We start from the raw sequence: 20,914 nt of genomic DNA on the forward strand, positions 1-20,914 counted from the left end.
GAGCACGAGGATGTAAAGAGCAACTGATAATAGATGCAGAGGTGACATATCAAGCTAAAACTAAACAAAGGTCACTACGCTGCGCATACATTGATTACCAAAAAGCTTTTGATAGTGTACCCCACTCATGGTTACTACAGATATTGGAAATATACAAAGTAGATCCTAAATTGATACAGTTCCTAAACATAGTAATGAAAAATTGGAAAACCACACTTAATATCCAAACAAATTCAAGTAATATCACATCACAGCCAATACAGATTTAGCGTGGAATATACCAAGGAGACTCATTAAGTTCTTTCTGGTTCTGCCTTGCTCTGAACCCACTATGCAACATGCTACATAATACAAATTATGGATATAATATTACTGGAACATACCAACACAAAATCACACATTTGCTATATATGGACGATCTAAAACTACTGGCAGCAACAAATCAACAACTCAACCAATTACTAAAGATAACAGGAGTATTCAGCAATGATATAAATATGGCTTTTGGAACAGACAAATGTAAGAAAAATAGCATGATCAAGGGAAAACACACTAAACAAGAAGATTACATATTGGATAACCACAGCGACTGCATAGAAGCGATGGAAAAAACAGATGTCTATAAATATCTAGGATACATACAAAAATAGGAATAGATAATACAAATATTAAAGAAGAACTAAAAGAAAAATATAGACAAAGGCTAACAAAAATACTGAAAACAGAATTGACAGCAAGAAACAAGACAAAAGCTATAAATACTTCTGCTATACCAATATTGACCTATTCATTTGGAGTAGTGAAATGGAGTAACACAAATATAGAATACATCACATACATTAAGCAACAGAAAGATTCACATTAAGCAGAAAGGAAGGAGGAAGAGGATTTATCGACATAAAAAACCTACATTATGGACAGATAGACAATTTAAGAAAATTCCAGAACGAGCAGAAACTAGCAAAATACACAAAGCAATCACTCATATAAATACATCGGCTACACCATTGCAATTTCATAACCACTTCTACAACCCTTTAGATCACATAACATCAACAGATACAAAGAAAGTAAATTGGAAAAAGAAAACACTACACGGCAAGCACCCGTATCATCTAACACAGCCACACATAGATCAAGACGCATCCAACACATGGCTAAGAAACGGCAATATATACAGTGAGACGGAAGGATTCATGATCGCAATACAGGATCAAACAATAAACACCAGATATTACAGCAAGCATATTATTAAAGATTCCAATACCACAGCAGATAAATGCAGACTTTGCAAACAACAAATAGAAACAGTAGATCACACACAAGCGGATGTACAATACTAGCAAATACAGAATACCCCAGAAGACATGACAATGTAGCAAAAATAATACATCAACAACTTGCCATACAACATAAACTAATAAAACAACACGTTCTCACATACAAGTATGCACCACAAAATGTACTGGAGAATGATGAATACAATTTATACTAGAACAGAACCATTATAACAGATAAAACACCACCACTTAACAAACCTGACATCATACTCACCAATAAAAAGAAGAAATTAACACAACTAATCGAAATATCCATATCCAGTACAACAAATATACAAAAGAAAACAGGAGAAAAAAATTGAAAAATGCATCCAACTGGCTGAGGAAGTCAAGGACATGTGGCTTCAGGATAAAGTTGACATTATACCAATTATACTATCAACTACAGGACTCATACCACACAATATCCACCAGTAGTACATCAATGCAATACAGCTACATCCAAACTTATATATACAACTACAGAAATCTGTAATTATTGATACATGTTCAATTACCCGAAAGTTCCTATATGCAATATAACATATGCCGTACAGTTAAAAGGAAGACACGCTTGATCAAGGTCCGCGTCACTTTCCATTTTTGACCAGACATAACGTCTGAGAAAAGAAAGAAATATTAATAATAATAATAATCATAATAATGTCTTTTCTCAGACATTATGTCTAGTCAAAAATGGAAAGTGACGCGGACCTTGATAAAGCGTGACTTCCTTTTAACTGTACAGTATGTGTTATATTGCATTTAGGAACTTTCGGGTGATTGAACATGTATCAATAATTACGGATTTCTGTAGTTGTATATATAAGTTTGGATGTAGCTGTATTGCATTGATGTACTGGTGGATATTGTGTGGTATGACTCCTGTAGTTGATAGTATAGTTGGTATAATGTCAACTTTATCCTGATGCCACATGTCCTTGACTTCCTCAGCCAGTTGGATGTATTTTTCAATTTTTTCTCCTGTTTTCTTTTGTATATTTGTTGTATTGGGTATGGATATTTTGATTAGTTGTGTTAATTTCTTCTTTTTTTTGGTGAGTATGATGTCAGGTTTGTTATTTGGTGTTGTTTTATCTGTTATAATGGTTCTGTTCCAGTATAATGTGTATTCATAATTGTCCAGTACATTTTGTGGTGTATACTTGTATGTGAGAACGTGTTGTTTTATAAGTTTATGTTGTAAGGCAAGTTGTTGATGTATTATTTTTGCTACATTGTCATGTCTCCTGGTGTATTCTGTATTTGCTAGTATTGTACATCCGCTTGTGATGTGATCTACTGTTTCTATTTGTTGTTTGCAAAGTCTGCATTTATCTGTTGTGGTATTGGGATCTTTAATAATATGCTTGCTGTAATATCTGGTGTTTATTGTTTGATCCTGTATTGCAATCATGAATCCTTCCGTCTCACTGTATGTATTGCCTTTTCTTAGCCATGTGTTCGATGCGTCTTAATCGATGTGTGGCTGTGTTAGATGATACGGGTGCTTGCCATGTAGTGTTTTCTTTTTCCAAATTACTTTCTTCGTATCTGTTGATGTTATGTGATCTAAAGGGTTGTAGAAGTGGTTATGAAATTGCAATGGTGTAGCCGATGTATTTATATGAGTGATTGCTTTGTGTATTTTGCTAGTTTCTGCTTGTTATAGAATTTTCTTAAATTGTCTACCTGTCCATAATGTGGGTTTTTTATATCAATAAATCCCCTTCCTCCTTCCTTTCTGCTTAATGTGAATCTTTCTGTTGCTGAATGTATGTGATGTATTCTATATTTGTGGCATTGTGATCGTTTAAGTGTATTGAGTGCTTCTAGGTCTGTGTTACTCCATTTCACTACTCCATATGAGTAGGTCAATATTGGTATAGCATAAGTATTTATAGCTTTTGTCTTGTTTCTTGCTGTCAATTCTGTTTTCAGTATTTTTGTTAGTCTTTGTGTATATTTTTCTTTTAGTTCTTCTTTAATATTTGTGTTATCTATTCCTATTTTTTGTCTGTATCCTAGATATTTATAGGCATCTGTTTTTTCCATCTCTTCTATGCAGTCGCTGTGGTTATCGAGTATGTAATCTTCTTGTTTAGTGTGTTTTCCCTTGACTATGCTATTTTTCTTACATTTGTCTGTTCCAAAAGCCATATTTATATCATTGCTGAATACTGCTGTTATTTTTAGTAGTTGGTTGAGTTGTTGATTTGTTACTGCCAGTAGTTTTAGATCATCCATATATAGCAAATGTGTGATTTTGTGTGGGTATGTTCCAGTAATATTGTATCCATAATTTGTATTATTTAGCATGTTGCATAGTGGGTTCAGAGCAAGGCAGAACCAGAAAGGACTTAATGAGTCTCCTTGGTATATTCCACGCTAAATCTGTATTGGCTGTGATGTGATATTACTTGAATTTGTTTGGATATTAAGTGTGGTTTTTCAATTTTTCATTACTATGTTTAGGAACTGTATCAATTTAGGATCTACTTTGTATATTTCCAATATTTGTAGTAACCATGAGTGGGGTACACAATCAAAATCTTTTTGGTAATCAATGTACTCGTAGTGTAGCGACCTTTGTTTAGTTTTAGCTTGATATGTCACCTCTGCATCTATTATCAGTTGCTCTTTACATCCTCGTGCTCCTTTGCAACAGCCTTTTTGTTCTTCATTTATAATTTTGTTCTGTGTTGTACGTGTCATTAATTTCTGTGTAATGACTGAAGTTAATATTTTGTATATTGTTGGTAGGCATGTTATGGGGCGATATTTAGCTGGGTTTGCTGTGTCTGCTTGATCTTTAGGTTTCAGATAAGTTATTCCATGTGTAAGTGTATCAGGGAATGTGTATGAGTCTGCAATGTAACTGTTGAATAATTTAGTTAGATGTGAATGTGTTGAGGTGAACTTCTTTATCCAGAAATTTGCTATTTTATCTTTTCCAGGGGCTTTCCAATTGTGAGTAGAATTAATTGCTTGGGTGACTTCATGTTGCAAAATTATCACTTCAGGCGTTCGTGGTATCATCTTGTATGTGTCTGTTTCTGCTTGTATCCACCGTGCATGCCTGTTATGTTGTACCGGGTTTGACCGTATGTTGCTCCAGAAGTGTTCCATGTCTGTTATGTTTGGTGGATTGTCTATTTTAATGTGTGTGTTATCTATTGTCTGGTAAAATTTCTTTTGGTTTGTGTTGAATGTTTGGTTTTGTTTCCTTCTATTTTCACTTTTTTGTATCTTCTAAGTCGTTTGGCCAGTGCTTGTAATTTCTGCTTATTTTGATCTAATTGCTCTATCGATTCTTGTTGTGATATTTTACCAAACCTTTTTCGTTTTTTTCTGATATTTCATTTCTTATAAATTGTGTTAGCTGTCCGATGTCTTTTCTCAGGTTTTCTAGTCTGATCTGTAGCCTGTGTTGCCATGCTGGTTTTGTGGGTTTATTATGTGTGTTGGTTGGTTCTGATCTCTGCCTAGTGTGTATATTTAGTGTAGTGAGTGCTCCTATATAAACCAGTATTTGTAACTCTTCCATAGTTGTGTTTTCATTTATTTTGTTGTGTATGATTGTGTTGATAGTTTTTATTGTTGTTTCGACTTGTGGTTTTTTTAAATAATAATGATGATGATGATGATGATGATGATGATGATGATGATGATGATAAGAAGAAGAAGCTGTTGTGGAAGCTGTTGCTTTCAAATGACTCATAATTAACAGGTAATGAGATAGGTGATGACCAGCCCCTATTTTTAGGAACCTTCTTGGAATTTGTGTGAAGTAATTTAGGAAAACATGTATCAGATTGGCTAGTGAACTAACAATCTTATGTGTTTATTATATTAAAAGTATATTCTCAGGTCAGTTATATTAAAAGTATATTCTCAGGTCAGTTCATTGTAGTAACTCACACAACGCAATCACAGCTACATGGACCTCTGGTACTATGGTAAGGAAAGAGCGGGATTTTCAAAGGGCAAAGCAAACTGACAGTTGACAATGTATGCCTGCATAGTAAAACATGCTTTTGCAAGCAACAGATAAGGCTGTGTTGCCCACTTAACACATTAATTCTGTTTTGTGTTCATTGAACAGAATGGGCATCCAGAAGCAAACTGGAGTGACTGCACCAGCACACTTTATATAAACGCAAACAACTTCTTACTTCCTTTGTACAGCAGTCATTCAAAATTATGTTAACCAAAAGACTGTACTTCTACATCTACATCTACATCTACATCCATACTCCGCAAGCCACCTGACGGTGTGTGGCGGAGGGTACCTTCAGTACCTCTATCGGTTCTCCCTTCTATTCCAGTCTCGTATTGTTCGTGGAAAGAAGGATTGTCGGTATGCCTCTGTGTGGGCTCTAATCTCTCTGATTTTATCCTCATGGTCTCTTCGCGAGATATACGTAGGAGGGAGCAATATACTGCTTGACTCTTCGGTGAAGGTATGTTCTCGAAACTTTGACAAAAGCCCGTACCGAGCTACTGAGCGTCTCTCCTGCAGAGTCTTCCACTGGAGTTTATCTATCATCTCCGTAACGCTTTCGCGATTACTAAATGATCCTGTAACGAAGCGCGCTGCTCTCCGTTGGATCTTCTCTATGTCTTGTATCAACCCTATCTGGTACGGATCCCACACTGCTGAGCAGTATTCAAGCAGTGGGCGAACAAGCGTACTGTAACCTACTTCCTTTGTTTTCGGATTGCATTTCCTTAGGATTCTTCCAATGAATCTCAGTCTGGCATCTGCTTTACCGACAATCAACATTATATGATCATTCCATTTTAAATCACTCCTAATGCGTACTCCGAGATAATTTATGGTATTAACTGCTTCCAGTTGCTGACCTGCTATTTTGTAGCTAAATGATAAAGGATCTATCTTTCTGTGTATTCGCAGCACATTACACTTGTCTACATTGAGATTCAGTTGCCATTCCCTGCACCATGCGTCAATTCGCTGCAGATCCTCCTGCATTTCAGTACAATTTTCCATTGTTACAACCTCTCGATACACCACAGCATCATCTGCAAAAAGCCTCAGTGAACTTCCGATGTCATCCACCAGGTCATTTATGTATATTGTGAATAGCAACGGTCCTATGACACTCCCCTGCGGCACACCTGAAATTACTCTTACTTCGGAAGACTTCTCTCCATTGAGAATAACATGCTGCGTCCTGTTATCTAGGAACTCCTCAATCCAATCACACAATTGGTCTGATAGTCCATATGCTCTTACTTTGTTCAATAATAATTTGTCCAAAAATAATTTGGATTCACTGAGTTTAGCTTTTGTAGAGATGGATGTGCAAATGTAATCATAACAGTAAAGACACAATGTAGTACTGGTAAAAAGGAGAAAAGAAAACAGTTTAATGACTACATTTGATTGTTACAAAGAGTGTGTGACATTAAATAAAAATAGTTAAAAGTCACAAGTTTACAAGCCCTGCCCTAGCCCGTCTAAATTACATTGGCTTCTAATCCTCTGGATGAATTTCAAAGTGTGAGCCCTTTGCATTGTTCACAGCTGTTTTACAATCGGTTATATTCTTGTAGAAAGCAAGATTTTTTGTATCTACCAAAGTTTACCTGAAATGCTTTTGGAGAGAATACGAACGTCTCTCATCTTTGCTTCCTTGCAGGCTCTTCTAAATCGCATAATATTTGGTTCCATGGATGAATAGGCTGTCTCTCATCTGCATATCCCTTCACCTTCAACAGTGTCCATTCTGTAGGCCACTTCACCTCTTACTAGTGCATTTCCATGTTTGCATGTGACGATCACAACCTGTTTTACATGGGCAAATCTGAAGTATCACTGACTGGGTGGCTTAATGACCTCAGCAGTTGCAGCTTTCCATCACCAGTTCTTGACATCTATTCCTAATGGTAAAACTGTTCAACACTTGAGTGCAAGATGCCCAATACCCAAGAAGCACTCTCCCAAGTGCATGAACTGTGGTGGCCCATTTTACAGACTGGGAATTCAGCTATGCACCAGCACAATGCAAAAGTGCTTCCCCAAATCCAGGTACTATACACAGCCAAATGCTTCACTACTTAGTGACTGTAAGTAGACAAAGTATCATGGTAATGAAACTTCCTGCCCGATTAAAACTATGTGCCAGACAGGGACGAAACTGTGTGTTGGACCGGGACTTGAACCTGAGACCTTTGCCTTTTTTCACAGGCAAGTGTTCCACTGAATGAGCTACACAAGTGCCCTCACAGCTTTACTTCTATCAGTACCTCATCTCCTACCTTCCAAACTTCACAGAATTTCTCCTTCATAAATTGCAAGACTAATGCTCCTGGAATAAAGAGAAATGGAGACAGGGCGTAGCCACAGCCTGAAGTTTTCACTCTGCAGCAGAATGTGCACTGGTATGAAACTTCATGGCAGATTAAAACTGTCTGCCAGACTGTGACTTGAACCTGGGACCTTTGCATTTTATGGGCACGTGCTCTATCACCTGAGCTTCATATTAGCACACACTCCATTGCAGAGTGAAACATTCATTCTGGAAGCGTCTCCCAGGCTGTGGCGAAACCGTGAGTCCGCAGTTCCTTTCTTCCAGGAGTGCTAGCCCCACCTGTGAAGTTTGAAAGGTAGCAATATGGAGAGCTCTCATACATGTAGAGCCTCAAACAACCAGAAATTCTATAAGACTCCCTCAGTACTTGAAAGACAATTGAAAACTACTCTCTGACTCATTCTTTGGCCTCCTGTGCAGCTGGCTCGTCACAGTATGCCAGTCACTACTCTTGATGAACTGTGGTATCTTGTTGAAGCTGCATGGGCAGCTAGCTGTATCTGTACACACCATCCAAGCTCTGTTTGATTCAATGCCCAGGCGTATCAAGGCCATTATTATGGCCAGAGGTGGTTTTTCTGGGTACTGATTTCTAAGGATCTATGCACCCACTGCGTGAAAATGTAATCACACGTCAGTTCTAGTATACTATATTTGTCCAATGAATACCTGTTTATCATCTGCATTTCTTCTTGGTGTAGCAATTTTAATGGCCAGTAGTGTACCACTTCACAATTAAGGTATTGCTGTGGTATTTCTGTATCTGCCAACAAGCCATGGGACTTCCGGGAAATGATCATGCTCATACATTATCTAATGAAGACTCCACAGAGGAGTTGCTGACTTAAGGGTGCATCTTACAGAAGTGGGAAGGAGAGTGGTTGGCGAACATCCAACTTGACAAACTTCAGAGTGGAGAATGTCATTTTGCCCCTTTCAAAGAGAAGCTGTGCTCTTATTTTGTATCTATATTGTTTGTGCTTACCTCAACAGAGTGACCCTGACAGTCCATCATGCTCTTGATACATGTTCAGACTCATGTGATCTATAATGTAGATTACACTAGAATGAGTCATTGCTATTGATTCTAGCAGATGATGGAACAAATACAGCCTGCATCGTAACCTTCCTATGGTAAAGTGAACATTACAACTAACTTTGAAGACTCATTTTAGTAGTTCATTTATGTGTTGGAGTTGGAGAGGCCTCGTGGCCAGGGACAGTGGTTTTTGTGTGTGTGTGTGTGTGTGTGATTTAATCTTAAATTTTCTTTAGTTACTTGGAACAGTTTCTTTGGCATCTGCTAGATGGTGGCTATTTCTTGTAATTATTTTGCCTTAGTTGTATCAAGAATAGTTATTTAGAATTATTTGTGATACCTATTAAGTGCTCCCATGATAGCTGAATGTGATTGTAATAGAATTGCAGTGCATTTTAATGTTGTAGATAAGACTAGTACATTGGATTTGTGAAGTAATTAGGAAATAAAATGACTAATTCCAAATTGTGTATTCATGCAGTCTACTAATAGTGCTGATTCCGCTTGTTTAATGAGACATTTCCACCATTAATGCAATGAACAGATAGCCAGTTACATCACTGAGATCTTGGCGGGATTTTAGTTGATAACTTTATTATTAAATAGTTGTTGATTTGTTTCGTATTTTTAAGTGGTGTTGAATTTGTTTTCATATGTGTATGTGTGAGGCATATATTGTAGATGTTAATTTTTTTTTTAAATTCCAAAATGGAATTAGATAATTGTTAAGAGGTTTCTGGTTTTCATTATGAAGACTAATCATTGATTGTGAAATATTTTTTTCAGAAGGCTACACAAGCATAAGTGTGCGTGAACCTCTAGCGAAAATCAAAGCTCAGACAAAGGCGGCAAATCAACGCAGTAGGACACAGGAACTGGTGGACTCTCATTATGCCACTGTTTCTGATGATTCAGGTATATTCCATTTCATTACATGCGTGTTTCTGTTTTGAGACCTGATTATTTTGTGTATGTTCTCTCTTTTGAAAAACTTATACACAGTATTAATACTTTCAGATGTACGGTGTGGTATGCATGCAAACTGATTGTCTCATTTATTGATAGTGAAACAAATATATTTATAGTTTTCAGGTTAGGGTCTTTAACTTGCTGTAGTATGGGATGCATTAAAAAGAATCATCCGATTTAAAAAAAATCATAACTGTTATGTTATGTGAGATATGTGCATGAACTGTTGGAAAGAGCAAACTTTTAAGTCTTACATTCTTCCCACCAATTAGCAGCAGTGTGTGCCCACTTCAGTTTAGTAAAAATGATGTCAGGACAACCGAAAGTGTTTTGTGTTGTACGTTTTGCACGGTGCAGGTCAGTAATAACTGTTCAGAGTGTCTTTCGTATCAGGAATGGTGTGGGACCTCCTACAGCACAGAGCAGTGGAAAATGGCATGAACAATTCCGAGAAACAGGTTGTTTGTGTAAAGGTATATTGTTGGGCCAGTCCTGAGTGTCTGATGTAGACGTTTAACGCATCCACCATAGTTCACAAGGAGTCCGCAGAAATCTGTTCACTGTGCATTCGACAGCTCAGCATGTGCCCGATGACCGTGTGACATGTGTTGCATTGACATTCACACATGAACAATAAAAAATTCGGCTAGTGCAAGCTTTTCGTGAAGGTGACAAATGACAATGTCTGTAATTCTGTAATTTTGTTCTTGGCAAGATGGAGGACGACAGTTTTCTTCCATGCTTAGTGTTTAGTAATGAGGCAACATTCTATTTAAATGGAAAGGCAAACTGTCATGATGTGAGAATATGGGTAAGGAACAGCCACATGACATTGTACACCATGAGAGGGACTCATGAGAATTTAATGTGTTTTGTGCAGTTTCACAGGAAAAGGTGTAGGATACATTTTTCTTTGCTGAGAACACCGTCACAGGAAGCACATCTCTCAATATGCTTGAGAACTTTCGTTTCCCACAGTTGGAGACTGATTCGAATGACTTCATTCACCAATAGAATGGGGCAGCGACACTGGCATCTGGAAGTGCTGAAATTTTTAAAACGGGCTTACTGAACAATGGATCTGTCGCACTGGACCAAGTAATTCAGCCGTACATTACTGGCCTCTCCAAGGTCACCAGACCAAACTTTATATGGTTATTTCTCATGGGGGTTTATAAAAGACTGTTTATGTGCCTCTGTTACCAAGAACAGTGAATGAACTGAGACATTGCATAGCAACAGCTATGGAAGCTGTAACTCAAGACATGCTTGCTGCAGTGTGGGAACAATCCGAATACCGAATTGACATACGCTGTGCATCTCAAGGGGGGACATATTGAACACCTACGAAAAGGTATGAATAAAAACTTTGAGTTCCCTGTTCATCAGAAAACAAAATTCGTTGTATATGCTTATTAGTTTCAGAAATATAGATGTGCCAAATAGGATTTTTTATTTTTTTTATTTTTGGTACACCCTGTATTATGAGTTGTAACATTCAGCATAGTTTTTCCAGGAAACGATTTTTTTTTTTTTTTTTTTTTTTTTTTGCTAGCTTGTAATCACACATTTTATTCATAGAATTACCGGTTTCAGTTGTGGAAAACAGTAGTTCTGTAAGTATAATCTGTGATTGTCATCTGGTTAAATAAAAGAAATAGGATTTACAGAGTATGAATCAAGGCATTCTCAAAAACAGCAATTATACTCCATTCTACAAAAAATGTGGGAAATGGAATTGTATAACAAGCAAGTGGACAATATTTTAAAAGTGGACATTCCATGTATCTTCATCCATTTGGTAATGTTCACTTGTTTGTTTGTTTCTTAGAATTTGAAATAAAGAATAAATTTACACATTTGTTACATTCTGTTCTATTCAGTGATCTTGAAACTACTTGAATGTAGATCTCTGGTCTCTGAGCACAAAGAAAGAGCCATGTCATCTGTATTGTTCATCGCGCTGAAGTTGGCCAAAAAGGTTTGATTAATCAGTAGGTGATTAAGATAATTTATATATTGTTAATATTTGCAGCCATTCTGCCTCAGTTGCTATTTCTATTGTGTTTATCATGTAGATAAGGATATATGATACTTATCTTTTGCAAACAAATGTATATTTTGTTTTTAACCAAAGATGTTTCGCCTAATCATATTTTTTGGTCCCCACCCCCGAATCAACCAACCTAAATATATTGGACATCTTCTGTGATTTTTTTATGTTTCCCATTCTATTTGTGTGTCCATTGGCTCTTGTGTGGTTGGTAGATAACACAGTACAGGTTTCCTGTCGACTGTATGTAGCTAGTTTGCATTTTGCTGTACATAACCTTTTTTTCTACACACTTTGTTTTCATGTGTTGTAGTGTGCAGAAAGAAAAGTTATGTGCATTGAAATGCACAGTTAGTATGCCAGTTGACTGGAAATCCATACTGTGTTCATTTATTGCCTACACAAGAAGAAATGGACCTATGAAAAGAATGAGAAACAAAAAGAGACTGATGATGCCTAATATGAATGGGTGAAACATTTGGTTAAAAGCAAAATAAACATTCAGTTACAAAAGATCGATGATACTGCATGATACACGCATTCACTTATTTCTGTTTATGAACTGTTTTTCATTGTCTGTGAGCATGTCTTTGGTAGGGTACTATCAGATCATCCAAAGGGTGCAATACTTCGTTAGAAATACCCTTACAACCAGACTAATTCACTTTTTCACATAACCTATGAATTTTTAGTTATATTCTGGCAAATGATAACAGAAAATTTAGTGTTACAGAAACATTTCATGTGCTTTGTACCTTTACTGTGTATATCCTGCAGGAAATTGACAAGTGTTTACAAGACTGGAACTTCATTATCTCTCAGCTTTTAAGTGTATCTCTGTTGTCAAAACAGGTCCAGAAGTGTACACAATATTCCTGAGAACAAAATATTTAATGTGCTGATGAGAGTGGTAAACTGCAGCTTTTGCAGTAAATGTCTGACATGAGTAGTGATAGGCAATTCATCACTTCAAATACAAAGTATGTAGCAATATATTCAGTTCAGATTGAGACATAGGTGCCCTAGCGTATTTTAATATCGGTTTATAATACTTAATGAGTACTTTCTTAATTCATTTGTCAGTTTTATTTCCAGTATTGCCATCTCTAAGCGAATGAAGTCAATTTAGCTAAAGTGGCTTCTGCAGTGCTTACACCATTTAATTTTATGAATTACACATAATGATACTTTTAAGGTTTGATTAATATAGTACCAAATTTATCAATTTCTTCTGCTTCCCATGATAATGTTTTAGACAATGGGATCTATAACTGAAACGCAAGTGAAAGAAAGCAGTAGTAGTTTAGTGATCAGCCTGTCAATGTTGGATCACGCTATAGTTTTTGTGTCATGCAGTAGAACGATTGCTGTTTTGTACTAGTTTTAAAACAGTTAACATTGTTGTTCTCCAGGACTATTAAAACATTAATTATAACAGTAATGTTGACACTGACTAGCAGAGTATTTTCTTTTGCACTCTAACTAGACTTCATAGTCCCCATGTTCTCAGTTAGGCAAGGGACAAAGTATGATGTTCTTAGGCCAGCAGAGTAAGAAGTTGCAGCTCAACATCTAGTTTACACAGAGATTGCCAGTTCCAATATAGATTCACTGGTGAAATATTTTTAACTTATGCATTACATTAAGACTGTCAACAATATCATTAAAGCTACACAGTTCTGGGCTATCGACAGCAAGTTTGTTTTTCAGGAGTCAATGAGAAAAATGACAGGGCAAAAAGTAGAAAGTTGTATTAGGATTAAATCACTCTGAATACTATGCTCAGACTGAATGTTTTTGAGAAAGTTAGAGTGGCTGTATAAAAAATGTTTGGTAGTAATCCAAGGTTAAAAAGCAAACTGACTAATAGAGAAAAAGAGGGTGAAAGACTGGAAAATGAAAATTTAAAAAGGAGTAAGATGCCATTAATGAGGGCAAGACAGAAATGTAAATAATTTTTGTTAAGGCTAAACGGAAGAAATCTTTTGTAAAAAGTTTAGGGCACAGAGTAATAGAATATGAAAAGGTGCAGTACACATGTAGAGGAGGGCTACAGGAAAAAATAGAGAGAGACTGGATAGTAAAGGAAGTTGTCAGAATATAAGGTAAGGTAAGAACTGAATATGTAATGAGTACCTTGGTGGTGCAGTAACCACAAAGGTCCTTGTCGCTGAATTGAGTATTTTGTTTTGCAACAGAACATTGCTGTTGTGTAATTTGTGTTCCTGTTTGGCTATTCTTACAGAAGTAGTTTGTGTGTGTGTGTGTGTGTGTGTGTGTGTGTGTGTGTGTGTGTGCGTGCACGCGTGCACAGTTAAACAGCGTTGAACACTGAATATTGTTTGTTCATTAGCAAACATCAGTGACACGAGGAACTCGCCGCTGTTTGAGCTTGTTCTGCCATTGCTTTTGGCTGTAATAAGATTGAATATGTCATTAACAAAAATGCTAGATGCAGATTTTGAGTATGAATGTGAGTAAAAAATTAATAACTGAATGGCAGGGAAATAGCAGATACTGTACGGCTTATACGATTGACACAGTGCTGTACAGAAAATGGAAAACCACTGTGGATGAAACTGAAAGACTTGCGGGAAGCTTGAATCATACCCATGGACACAATTTATGGAAATCATGACTTTTAAAAAGGAAATGACTGTGTGAAGAGGTGATAAATGGGTTGCGTATTCAGACCCAAAAGAAGATACATGCAGTTTATTGACTACTCTAGGTGTCAGGTATAAGAGCCCACTTTTGTCAGAACAATTATGTCCTCAAAATATATGAGTAGTAATGCCCTCTTCAGTGTTGCAACAGGATTGTTTTATGTCATTTGCCTTTCATTTAACCAAGTGGCCATTTTCAAAGTCATAAACCAGGGTTGCCACAGGTTCCGGAAATCAGGGAAATTTGAAAAAAAAAAAAAAAAAAGAAAAGAAAAACCCACTGGAATAATCTCATTTTTGTCTCGATAGATGAAATGGTTTGTTTACTGAGGTGTCGTGCATCGTTGCTAGCTGAGTGCAGCTGAGAACATGCACCACTTCCCTACTCCCTCATTACTACTGCTTCTCTCCTTCCTACAACTCCCCTGAGCTTGCAGTCACTTCTTTCCACTAGCCTAGCAGTTGCCAACACATGAGGAGTGGTTTGTTTGGATCTGATTCTTAGAGACTGTAGACACAGTGGCCAGAGATGGTGGTCATCTGTGCACGAGTTGTGTCTAAGTGATTGTGTAAATGTGCATGTGCTCTCATTTTCTAACAAAAGCCATGGCTGAAAATTTAGTTGTGAGAGTGTAACTCTCTTTTCTACATGCCTGTCTGCATCTCAGCAATCATCTTTACAGTGTTTTGATACCTATCACCATTATTATTGATTCTCAGAGTATTTGAGCAAGTTATCTGTTGCATGGGTTGATCACCAATGTTCATTTCATCAACACGTTGTCTGTGGCTTGTGAATAGCTGGCCACACAAGTGGATTTCCCGACAGGCCAAAACTGCAGGCCGTTTCTGCTGGCATCTGTAACGGATCTGGCCTACCGATCTGAAGCCATTTGGTTCCCACTAATGTGCAGGCTCTGCCCATTGGATCTGGTCTCACCATTCTGTCCGCAGACAGGGTCTGTTTGTGTGTGGCGTAATGCAGTGGATTTTCATGGTTTATGCGTGGACCCAGGACTGCGGTGCTCCTCAGCAGGCCCGAGGCCATGAGCGATGGATTTCAAGAATTGCAACTGTCTCTTCACAAGTACCTGCAAAATAAGAGGTATAACACAGTGGGTAATAACCGACAACAACGAACATAGTGGAACCAACATTTTATTGGTGATCACCTACAGTGTTTGTTTACACAATTCTTTCCCATCTTATACACTTCTTCAAGAGGTGTACTTCTTTCTGTGGCTATTTCTGAATCAGTGAAGGTATTTTAAATGTCTTGCATCTCCGAGGAAATGCGTATTTTTGTCAGCAATTGTGTTTTGTTTTATTGAAGTAAAATAACATCAGTGGTCTTAATGAAACACACATAACATTTGGCTTGCTTTTTCCATCTAAAAGCAGTTAATTACAAAAGATGTTGATGCTAGTACTTAAGATATTTGCTCACATCAGGAAACATCATCTGCTTGCAAGGATTTTCCCCCCTCGTTTGCACATAATTGTTTTGTGTACCATAGCAGCAAAGACAGATTTTCAACTTATGTCTTAACTTACCATTGAGATCTGAAAATCTGTCACAGAAAAATGCTACAACTTGTCGAGAAATCAGGAAATTTCACTTCGGGGAAAGTTGTGGCAACCCTGTAAACAGGGTCCGGGATTGGGTGAATTGTATTACAAGCATGACCCACCACACTGTTGGTAGATTCCCATTCCAAATTACTCAAGCCAGCATCACAGACAGTCTGGCCCTGGCATAACTACCATAAGCATTAGTGCAGTTAGCGGTAGGCATAAAGCATTGCAATGGTTCAAAAATATCGATAGTCTATAGAGAACCTCAACCTTTAAAGCCATTAGGACAAAGGCATGACAAACAAGGCAGGGAACAAGAAGAGGTTGCTTTACATGTTTCTGGACACAACTAATCAATCCGATAGCTCTATAAAGGTTTATGAAGTGATAGTATTTCTGGCTGGACTTTTGAATAGTTTGCACTTCTCATACTCTCTCAAGCCTATATGTGAAATCATTTCGGTCTATGATGCAAAGGTTTATGAGATCTTCAGAGACTGGAACAGACAGACATATTTAGACTATGAAATTCTATATCTTCTCTGATTCTTGTAGGTCAATAAAAACATCCATTCTATTATGTGCACGGCAGATGAACCTGTCTGGTCCATCCGAGGTACCCTCCCCCATACAACATTACGAAAGTAGTTGAGATTCTATTGGGTATCAGAGCATGTGGGAATTAGGAGCAATTAAGTAGTGAATTCAGCACCCAAGAAGGCCTCTACAATACCTGTAGTAGCAAAACCACATCCGCTTAAATCTTGGTGTTGAGGAGCAGGACCTTATGTCAGTGTGAGGAGAAGTAACTCGAAATGAAAGAGAACAAGCTAGGTGTGGTGAAACTGACTGTACAGCCATGATGAAGTTGTATTCAGGTACCGAGGGAAAGAGATGTCCTGTTGCATTGCCTCTGAGTGAGCTGCTAGCAGTTGACATGATTTCCCCATCCGATGAGAGGACTCACTAGATTTGTGGTGTATATCTCTCTGTATCCCAGATTTTATGTGAATGCACAGAGAAGACATCCCAAATTAGTCTTGAGGATCAACCTTATTTTGAGAGATGGCAATCAAATTTTGAAATATTTAATACATTCTTTTTCATTTACCCAATTTTTTGAGAGAGGCTTTAGGAACACTTAAAATTTTCCTCAAGTTGATTTATCAGACTAGCTCTTCTATTTTTAATGTCTCCAAATGTTTTAGATCTGGTCATGCATTTTCTTTTGTTGTAGTATTATTATTAGCTTATTGTTCTTTCTGGCTAATTTTTTTAACATTGACTGCACGTGACTAATGACTACATAACTGGATTTCCTTCACAAAAGCTATTACTACTACAGCAACAGCTTTTAGTGCAGTTACCACAAAAGACAGGGGCTCAAGTCTTTGACACACGTTTTTAACGTGTCACAAAAGTTTGTCATTGTGAATGCTTGATGATACTAACCTGGTTCGAGCTCCATCTTCGTGTGTAGCGCTTAAGTATGATGACTCATAACTGAAAACTTTTCGGGATATTGAATGGTGTTAAACAGTGATGGTTGGAATTGTTAATTGTTCCTTCTGTATACTTCACTCCCTAACTTGACTCAAATAAGCACAAATTTGAAACAAGAAGTTGACATAGTACTTTCTAGAGGCTGACTACTGCATGACAGCAGATATCAATATGGAGAGGTTAACACAGTGGTCATGGTATGCAGACTCGTTACATAGATATTAATTTATTAATAGCTAGCTGTTGACTAAAGATTTTTGGATGGGCCAGGCTGCGTAAAGACTTGAATGTGAATATTTTTTTGATTTTGGAAAATATATATTTCTTTATGAAACTATATGATTGAAATTTACTGGAGTGGATGAGCTATAGATTCAGGCAATAATTCGTTTTATCTAATAAGTAGCTAGTAAATTATAATTCGTTTTATCTAATAAGTAGCTAGTAAATTACAAAAGGTTACAGAACTATTTTGTGTGTCTGTGCTGGGAATTATCAATTTACAAGTACAGTTGCCATTTTTGAAATGATGATGTTTGTGCAAATTCCTGATAAGTGGTTTAATTGATTGATGATTGTTGTTATTCAAATTTAGGGCAACCAAAGTATAATGGTAAACTTGGGACTTAAACAGGTGTAACTGCACCAAAAGCAATAGTAATTTTTGATGTGTCCAAACTTCAATACTATTTATCTTTTAAGTTAGTTATACTATTAATAACATAAATTCATGAATGCAGCAATAGATAAAATAAGAGCAATGCAACCACTCATCTAGGCAAGGATGCAAGGAAGGTGTAGCGGGAAAAAGGCAAGTCTTTGGACTAATGACTTCGTGGCCACACAACGAAATGAAGAGTGTGCAACAAACAGAGAGGGCACCTCTCCCTCTCTCTCTTCCTATGCTTTCCAGTGAAACTAAGCATGCAACTTTAATCAGCATACTGAAAATTATCATCTGAATTATGAATTTGCCTAGATTATGGTCTGAATAACATTTTGACCGATTTGGACAGGCACTACATATACATTATATGGATAGCTGCACTCAAAATAAATATCAAGTGGAAGAGCAGCATGTTCTGTTTCAAATACTCTGCTAAAGACTAGAACCTTTAATTTCAGGAAGATACTTAGTTCTTTAGTAAACTAAATATTTCTTCATTATTATTTATTTATTTTTTTATTTATTTATTTATTTATTTATTTTACTGTTCCTTTGTTGCTTTAAAATTCATGGAGGAATGTTCCATCCATGCAACTAATTGAGGGAAATTTTTTTTTTCCCTCCCCCTTTCGATACACGTTTCACTTCTTTTTTATTTGTGAAGCATCTTCAGTGGCTTGTAATACATGTTTCTCTTTATACATACAATAAATGTATTAACTGGTAGTTACAGTACATTGCTACATTACATTTTGTCTTGTTTTTCTCTTGTTTTTATTAGAATCGACATTTTTAGCAGAAATTTCGTGATTTGCATTTATTGTTCAGTGTTACTTACAATTAACAGCACTGTTGGCCCATATGTATGGTCCTGGAGATGTGTTCATTAGTCTTTATGCTCCAATTGGCTGATTTCTGGCATTCTTTCATCAACATTTTATTCAACACATGACATACATCACTTGCACTTTGTGTTTTGTGTTGTGTTTTCTGTTTGTAGCGTTGCCAACAGTCGCTGTGTGTTTCTGCATGTATATAATTCATATTTTGCTTTTGTTGTGTATGTGGTTTGATATTTTAATTTATTGTGTGTGTGTGTGTGTGTGTGTGTGTGTGTGTGTGTGTGTGTGTGAGAGAGAGAGAGAGAGAGAGGGGGCGGGGGGTGGATGAGTCATTAATTATTTATCCTGGTTATGCTTTTAGATATCTGTTTGTTATTGTTTTAGTGGCCAACATGGTCAGAGAGTAGTTGTTTATATAGATTTCATCACAGGATACCTTCTTTTTCGTTGCAATGGCTATTTGTATGTGGAAGTTTTCATACAATGTCAGGAGCTTTTTGTTATGATTATTCATTCTAATAACTGTCATGTCGTGTTCCATGCTGGATGGTTCATGTCCATGTTTTATCAGGTGTTCAGCAAAGGGAGGATGGCTATTTTCATATTTTCATCTTCTTATATGTTCTTTATATCTAATTTTGAAGTTCTTACCTGTCATTCCCAGATGTACTGATTTATATTCTTAGTTCCTACCTGTCATTCCCAGATATACTGATTAAATTCTTGGTACTCCAACTTGTATATATCTGCTCCTTGGTACTTATCTGGTTTGTCTGTTGTTTGTAAATGTGACTGGAATGTGGTTTTATTTCTGTAAGCAATGTGTAACCACGTTTCTTTAATATATTTGCCTTCTTGTGTGTTGCTTTGTGTTTGTTTGTTAAAGTGTGCCATTTTTTTTCTGTTAGTCCTGTTATGAGTGTTATTGTTTCGTGTTTCCATGTGTGCTGTAATGTTTATGGGGTTCTTTGGTGTTTGTGTTCTGGGCTTGTTTTTAGTTTCGTTTAGCTGTGTTTTAAGTTTATGGTTGAGCTTTTGTACTATATGGGCATTGTAACCATTATTTGTGACTTTGAATTGTATTGTTTGTAATTCTTTTTCATAGTTTTCTTTTCCGGCTGCGATGTTATTTAGTCTGTGTGACATGTGTTGTAGGACCGCTAATATTTGATTTTGCGGTTGGTTGGATGAAGCATTTGTACTAGTGTCTGTGGCTGTTGACTTTCTGAAGATGTCAAATGTGTGTTTATTGTTCTCTATCTTTATTGTTATATCCAAGAAATGTATTTGCTTTTGTGTTCCTTTTTCCATGGTGAATTGATTATTTTTACGTGTACTGTTTATGTCTTTATGAAGTTTATCAATTTTCTCTGTTGGTTCATCTACCATACAGATTATATCATCCACATATCCCTCAAAGCAATCATATCTCAAAATTACTTCAAATTTGGAAAGGAATTTTGCTGACAAGAAGGTGGGCTTCCAATGGGATCCCCAATCTCAGGAACATTGGCAAACACATTCATCAGCCACATAGAAAACACAATCTTAGTTATAGTCATCATGAAGAAACAATACAAAATTGTTTACTGGTACAGATATGTACCGTATTTACTCGAATCTAAGCCGCACTTTTTTTCCGGTTTTTGTAATCCAAAAAACCGCCTGCGGCTTAGAATCGAGTGCAAAGCAAGCGGAAGTTCTGAAAAATGTTGGTGGGTGCCGCCACAACTTACTTCTGCCGTCGAATATATGTAGCACTACACAGGCATCCTTTGTAGGCACAAAGATAAATACTGGTGCCAAAACCTCTGCGTCAGGAAATAAATTTTAAAAAAAGGTGGAAAAAGCTTTTTTTCTCCGCCCCGAGTTTCGACCACTGCATTTTCATACATTATCCAACGAAGTAAATACAAATTCCGTATTGTTCATCTTCGAATGTA

At 36.8% G+C, this 20,914-nt stretch overlaps 1 protein-coding gene across 3 annotated transcripts in view; it reads left to right on the forward strand.

The window, feature by feature from the left end:
• The window catches only part of LOC126090309 (uncharacterized), a 107,262-nt gene that overhangs the window by 42,643 nt on the left and 43,705 nt on the right, over positions 1 to 20,914 (forward strand). For all 3 annotated transcript variants that reach the window (XM_049906977.1, XM_049906978.1, XM_049906979.1), the window contains one exon: positions 9,483 to 9,611. In XM_049906977.1, the coding sequence (XP_049762934.1) occupies positions 9,483 to 9,611 (129 nt within the window). The remainder of the gene's footprint in view (positions 1 to 9,482; positions 9,612 to 20,914) is intronic.

This window comes from Schistocerca cancellata, chromosome 1 (assembly GCF_023864275.1).
Source record: "Schistocerca cancellata isolate TAMUIC-IGC-003103 chromosome 1, iqSchCanc2.1, whole genome shotgun sequence".
Lineage (NCBI taxonomy): Eukaryota > Metazoa > Arthropoda > Insecta > Orthoptera > Acrididae > Schistocerca > Schistocerca cancellata.